The sequence below is a fragment of the Oryx dammah genome, unplaced genomic scaffold (assembly GCF_014754425.2).
Source record: "Oryx dammah isolate SB20612 unplaced genomic scaffold, SCBI_Odam_1.1 HiC_scaffold_17, whole genome shotgun sequence".
Lineage (NCBI taxonomy): Eukaryota > Metazoa > Chordata > Mammalia > Artiodactyla > Bovidae > Oryx > Oryx dammah.
The window spans coordinates 46,477,832-46,484,769 of NW_024070201.1; the positions used below are offsets into that span (position 1 = coordinate 46,477,832).

The 6,938-nt window shown below is 41.2% G+C and overlaps 1 protein-coding gene and 1 pseudogene across 2 annotated transcripts in view; both read right to left on the bottom strand.

Moving 5' to 3' along the window:
• Positions 1 to 2,051: 2,051 nt before the first annotated feature.
• Positions 2,052 to 6,938, bottom strand: part of LOC120876597 (tripartite motif-containing protein 5-like) — a 100,002-nt gene continuing 95,115 nt past the window's right edge. The window contains exons 7-8 of one of the 2 annotated variants that reach the window (XM_040258575.1): positions 2,985 to 3,011; positions 2,052 to 2,743 (exon numbers count right to left, since the gene is read on the bottom strand). In XM_040258575.1, the coding sequence (XP_040114509.1) occupies positions 2,682 to 2,743; positions 2,985 to 3,011 (89 nt within the window). In that variant the 3' untranslated portion in view covers positions 2,052 to 2,681. The other variant, XM_040258573.1, reaches the window with a different exon arrangement.
• The window catches only part of LOC120876599, a 75,292-nt pseudogene continuing 71,683 nt past the window's right edge, over positions 3,330 to 6,938 (bottom strand).

Genomic DNA, 6,938 nt, shown 5'->3' on the forward strand with positions numbered 1-6,938 from the left:
AACAGGTTCCATTGTGGGGAAGAGGGGCAGAGCTGGAAGGACCTGGACTGAGCGGGATTGAGTAGCCCATCCCCACCTTGACCTTTGTTGTAAAGGTTCAAGGGCCCCACCATCGTGGATGAAGGTGCAGGAGCTGGGGTGCTCTACGCCTCAGCAGCAGGAAGGGTGAGGGTGTGGGCCCGGTCTTCACCGACACTACTGTCAGTTTTCTTTGGAAGCGGGGTTTGTGTATCCAGGCATGATGCCAGAGTCATGCACGTTGCCTTGCCTGCTGCTGCTGGCTCCTCTGGAGCAGTGGGCTCCGCTTTCATGGTCAGGAGCCTGGGATCTCAGGCCCCATCCCCACCGTTCCCTTGGTTCCACCTACTGTGTCTTCCAGGCCACCCATCTTTCATGTTCAGAATTCTTTAGTGTCACCCTGTGTTGGATGGAGGACCCTTTGTTGAGCTGTGAATGTTTTAATGGTTGTAGATTGAAGGAGAGAGAGAGAAAGGTAGTTTTCCACATGGCTGCATCTCTGACCCAAAAGCAAATTTGGAGCATTTATATCACTTGAAAACAAATCTAATACTACAACAGTCATCCTCATTCTGACCTGAGCCTTAGATGATCACCGATCTTCTTCACCTTTTTATAGATTTCCTTTTTGATCAACTCATAAAAATGAATACCTTAATACACGATCTTTGCAGTCTCGATTCTTTCATTTGGCATAATGTTATCTAGACTGCTCTTTTTCCCCATGGCAAAAGCACATCCACAGAGCCCACTGCTGCTCACAGATTTTATACCTGCTTACCTCTGCATAGAGTAATCCACCCATGATGTCAATATAACTCATACTTCAGTTCAGTTCAGTTCAGTCGCTTAGTCGTGTCCAACTCTTTGTGACCCCATGAATCGCAGCACTCCAGGCTTCCCTGTCCATCACCAACTCCCAGAGTTTACACAAACTCATGTCCATCGAGTCTGTGATGCCATTCAGCCATTTCATCCTCGGTCGTCCCCTTCTCCTCCTGCCCCCAATCCCTCCCAGCATCAGAGTCTTTTCCAATGAGTCAACCCTTCGCATGAGGTTGCCAAAGTATTGGAGTTTCAGCTTTAGCATCATTCCTTCAAAGAAAACCCAGGACTGATCTCCTTTAGAATGGACTGGTTGGAACTCCTTGCAGTCCAAGGGATTCTCAAGAGTCTTCTCCAACACCACAGTTCAAAAGCATCAATTCTTCGGCACTAAGCTTTCCTCACAGTACAATTCTCACATCCATACATGACTACTGGAAAAACCATAGCCTTGACTAGACGGACCTTTGTTGGCAAAGTAATATCTCTGCTTTTCAATATGCTGTCTAGGTTGGTCATAACTTTTCTTCCAAGGAGTTAGTGTCCTTTAATTTCATGGCTGCAGTCAATATCTGCAGTGATTTTGGAGCCCCCAAAAATAAAGTCCAACACTGTTTTCACTGTTTCCTCATCTATTTCCCATGAAGTGATGGGACCAGATGCCATGATCTTCGTTTTCTGAATGTTGAGCTATAAACCAACTTTTTCACTCTCCTCTTTCACTTTCATCAAGAAGCTTTTTAGTTCCTCTTCACTTTCTGCCATAAGAATGCTGTCATCTGCATATCTGAGGTTCATGATATTTCTGCTCACAATCTTGATTCCAGTTTGTGCTTCTTCCAGCCCAGCGTTTCTCAAGATGTACTCTGCATAGAAGTTAAATAAGCAGGGTGACAATATACAGCCTGGACGTACTCCTTTTCCTATTTGGAACCAGTCTGTTGTTCCATGTCCAGTTCTAACTGTTGCTTCCTTACCCGCATATAGCTTTCTCAAGAGGCAGGTCAGGTGGTCTGGTATTCCTATTTCTTGAAGAATTTTCCACAGTTTATTATGATCCACACAGTCAAAGGCTTTGGCATAGTCAAGAAAGTAGAAATAGATGTTTTTCTGGAACTGTCTTGCTTTTTCGATGATCCAGCAGATGTTGGCAATTTGATCTCTGGTTCCTCTGCCTTTTCTATGTCCTTTTGATGAATTAAAGACATTTAAATTGAACAAGATGGAGGGGTGGGGCAATAGTAGATAAGCAAACGTGTCTTGGATGCACATATATCAAGAGAATACAAAGAAGTGAGTATGAATCTAAGAAATTCCAAGAGTTTGGCCATCACAGAGTTATGGGAGCATTACATTGCCCAGGATTGAAATATGGAAACATTTTCTGAGTAAAGGAACATGAAGAGAGTTTATAGATGAGAATTCCTTGGTTTGTGATATTGACAAATAAGACAACATCAGTATTATAGTCTAGGAAATCTCTAATACAATGGGGAAGAACACTCAGGGAGAGGGTTAAGATCAAGGGACCTGAGGAAGAAGACTCATCCAAAGCATCATATTCAAACTGAACATATTTTTTAACCCTCTAATCCAGTACTCTATTGAGGTTGATATCTCCAGTAAACATATTGACAATTTCCCTTGTTTTCAAATAGAAACTTCATCTTATATCCATGCTGTTTTCCACCATATACTCCCAGGATCCAGGCAGGTTTTTCTGACACATCTTCCTGCCAATGATTATTCTGTGATGTGATAAGTGGGGAGCCCAGGACACCATAATCGCCAAAATCATCATTCTTATATATTGTTTGGTTCCAAATTGCACATATATCTCAATTGCTTCTGGCCCTCAGAAATGGCACGGTGCTAGCAAGAAGGTTCAGGAACATGTGAACTGTGGAAAAATTAGAGGGTTGGATTAGGGCGGTGATATAGGTTTATTTGTAACTCTGTAAAAGGGATCTTTAAAAAAACTTAAATGAAAAGGTAATGTGTTTGTGTGTGTGTCTGTGTGTGTGTGTGTGTGTGTTGGGAGTGGAAACAGACATCTTAAAACATGAGATGTAATAGAAAATGAAAGCGTCTAAAAGATGATGAAAACAGGGTGGCTTGATGATATTGTGATGTTTCCTTACCCCAGTAGCGTTGCACATCTGTCAGCCCTGAAATAATAATAATAAACCTTAATGTTACATATAAACAAGGGAGTCAGGTCTGAAATCCATTTTTTCCAGATTAGGGGAAGGGCTGTGGTGAAGTACTGAAGTGATGAAAGAGAAGCTGAGCAAACACTTGGTCACTTCCCGTAAATAAGACCACATTGTCAGCACAAAGTATCTGGGCTTTGCTGTCTCTATCCACATCCACATCTAGAAATTGGAGCCTCCTCCCCATTTTACCCCCATCACAAGAATTCCACAGACACCCACTTAGGTAGCACTCCTCACCATTATACACTCGCTGTATGTCTGTCAGATCAAGAGCTGCACACATTCTCCTCTGTCCCTTGGGGAGAGGTCTGGGCTTCTTCAGGGTTAAGGTTTCACTCCTAGGGAAGACAAAGATTGACCCCCACACGACTGACTTCTTGTTCCTCTAAAACCACTGACTTTTACTCCACTGATGCACTTAACTATCCTGGGAAAGGAGAGACTGGACACCTGACTTTGGCGCCAGAAGGAATGTGCTCATGTCCACTTTCCTAGTTACTCTCCGTGCGACCTGGGACTCTACTGACCTGTCAGAAGGACAGTTTCTTCCTTCTTTAGTGAAGTCATTAAATTCTCCCTTTCTGGCTCCTAGAAAGCATATGAAATTATTTGAAATAATATTTTGGTAACACAAAAAATTAATTTGTGGAAAAATCCCTGCATAGATACGTGTTCCAGGGAGGTGTCAGAAAGTTAGGGAGCAGAACATGGCACCCAGGTGTTTGAGACATACCAGGTATGAGAACACTGTCTAGAGAGTCCCCAGATCTTCAAAGTCTGCTCCCTAAAGCAGAGGCTCTCAGAATACCCTGACATCCCAGGTTCTCTGGGAATAATGGCAAACCCTTGAGAAAGAGGACATCACGAATACTAAAGCAACAGTGGCTTACATTTCATGTGTTTGTAACGATCTTGCTGCCACCATGTACACGTGCAAATTCAAACACAAGGATGCTACCTTTCCATTCTGCCTTCTAGAGTGTGTGAGAAAGATGGATCAATTGTTTGCAGCACAGCCATAATAGTCTTTGATACTCAAGTCTGTTTTTGGAAATCTAATCAGAAAGATATAGAAGGGCCAAGTCTCTTTTATACCCAAGGCAAAATTCAAATATAAAAGAGTTGTCTCCAATTGGGTACTTGAGAAGACATGACTCTCCCAAGGTAATTCAAGCACCTACTAAATATGAAAGCTGAGTTGCATAAGGACACCAACTGTGAATTAACTATTTGAGGACACAGGAGTCTGTTATTGCAACGTCTTATTCCTATTATGGCTACTGAATAAACTCTGTGACTTTCAATGACCGCAATTATCTACAGTAGAAGTTGGTGCATTGTTTATCATTAGGAAAAATTTAGCCTTGATTTGTGAGCAGAAATTGAAGGGAAATCTATATACCATTTTTTCTGCCTTGTCCATTATTTCCCTCTAACTGGCCACCAGATCATTCTAGTCAGTGATTTTAATTATTTTTATTCCATAAATGGACTATCTCTGGTCTCCCACACGTACCTTTTCATGATGTTGTTCACATCCTAGTAAGGAAAAAAACATGAGTCAAGAAGTAATAGGTCCTTCCACTTAGAAATCTTCATTATATCCCCACCAGCCCCTGATTGTGTGAATAGGATGGTCTCAATGTGAGAGCAAAAGTAAAGACAAGAGTGAGGCCAGTCATTCTAGAAGACTCTAGTAACACTGTCACATTTTTAACAAAGGTGAAATAGCTTTGACACTTGTAAAAGCAGGAGGCTTTTAGTATGTGCTGATGAGAAAACATAAAAAACCACCAAATTCACTTTCCTGCAAAGGCATAAGATGCCCCATGAGGCATTTGAATATGTAATGGTTCTTTAATATATTCAACAAAACTATCAAGTGTTATACTATTATTTGCCAAGCTTTAAGTCAGGCTTTGGAGAATCAAAGATGAATACATATTCCTAATATTCCTCAAGCTATTTACATGGCTTCTTTGAGGCTGGAAGTAAACAAATGTATTAATGTATGTGCTTTCCATGTCTCTCTATCCTCATTTTACACACTATCAGTGATCTCTTTCACTCCATTAAGTTCTACATACACACACGCAGTTGATTTCCAAATCTTTACTTTTACTCAGTTTTGTCTCTTCAGTTCAGTTCAGTTCAGTTCAGTCTCAGTCATGTCCGACTCTTTGTGACCCCATGAATCGCAGCATGCCAGGCCGCCGTGTCCATCACCAACTCCCGGAGTTCACTCAGACTCACGTCCATCAAGTCAATGATGCCATCCAGCCATCTCATCCTCTGTCATCCCCTTCTCCTCCTGTCCCCAATCCCTCGCAGCATCAGAGTCTTTTCTAATGAGTCAACCCTTAGCATGAGGTGGCCAAAGTATTGGAGTTTCAGCTCTAGCATCATTCCTTCCAAAGAACACCCAGGACTGATCTCCTTTAGAATGGACTGGTTGGATCTCCTTGCAGTCAAGGGACCCTCAAGAGTCTTCTCCAATAGCCCAGTTTAAAAGCATCAATTCTTTGGCGCTCTGCTTTCTTCACAGTCCAACTCTCACATCCATACATGACCACTAGAAAAACCATAGCCTTGACTAGATGGACCTTTGCTGGCAAAGTAATATCTTTGCTTTTCAATATGCTATCTAGGTTGGTCATAACTTTCCTTCCAAGGAGTAAGCGTCTTTTAATCTCATGGCTGCCATCATGATCTGCAGTCATTTTGGAGTCCCAAAAAATAAAGTCTGACACTGTTTCCACTGTTTCCTCATCTCTTTCCCATGAAGTGATGAGACCAGATGCCATGATCTTCGTTTTTTGAATGTTGAGCTTTAAGCCAACTTTTTCACGCTCCTCTTTCACTTTCAACAAGAAGCTTTTTAGTTCCTCTTCACTTTTTGCCATAAGGGTGGTGTCATCTGCATATATGAGGTTCTTGATATTTCTCCTGGCAATCCTGTCTCTTAAATGCTTATTTATCTATTCAGTAAAAAATAAGTCACAAGAATCAGTAATTTAGGACATTTAATCTGTAACTTACTATTCATCAATTAAACTGTCTCCTCTCTTGTATCCCATTTTCATAATGTTACCAATAAGCACTCAATCACTGTCCAATAACTAGAGCATTTATCTGCACTTTAGTTTGTGCTGAGTCAGTTTTGTTCAAGTCCTTAACAGTTTGTAGCCATCTAATCTTCTTAATGATCAGAGATATTGTTTACTTGAGCAGATATTTATCAGTATATTTGTTGTCTTTAATATTAGACTTATTTCCATGTTGCCTAAAACCAGTACAACAGCTGGGTCCACATACAAAAAAAAAAAAGTCTCCCTGCTCTTTTGTTGTATATGACAAAATCAAATAAAACTGCAATAAGTAGAACATTTTGTGAATACATTTACAACTTTAATCAATGCTTAATTTTGAAGCTCCGGCCTTGTCATCAGAATCTGGTCTGTGTCTTTCTCGAATTCTATTTACTCCACCTATATTGTCTTTGGAGAAGGAAATGACAGCCCACTCCAGTATTCTCCCTGGAGAATTCCATAGACAGAGGAGCCTGGTGGGGTATAGTCCATGGGGTTGCAAAGAGTCAGACACGACTGAGCAACTATCACTCATATTGACTTTATTCTCAGTTACTGAAGAAAGCAAAAATCTCCTGACATAAACTCCAGAAGAAAAGAGAATTTTTCTTCCCATTATTCTGAAAAGTTCAGATGCTTGCAGGCATTAGCCTGTAGGATTGGGTGCAATATTTAAAACATCCTTGTGTTGTTGCTGGCAGGAAATGAAGCAGTGGTACAGGAAGTTTCTATTTTTACTGAAGTGAAGTTGGTGTTAGTCAGGAGTAGATCATGATGGGAAAGGAAACAT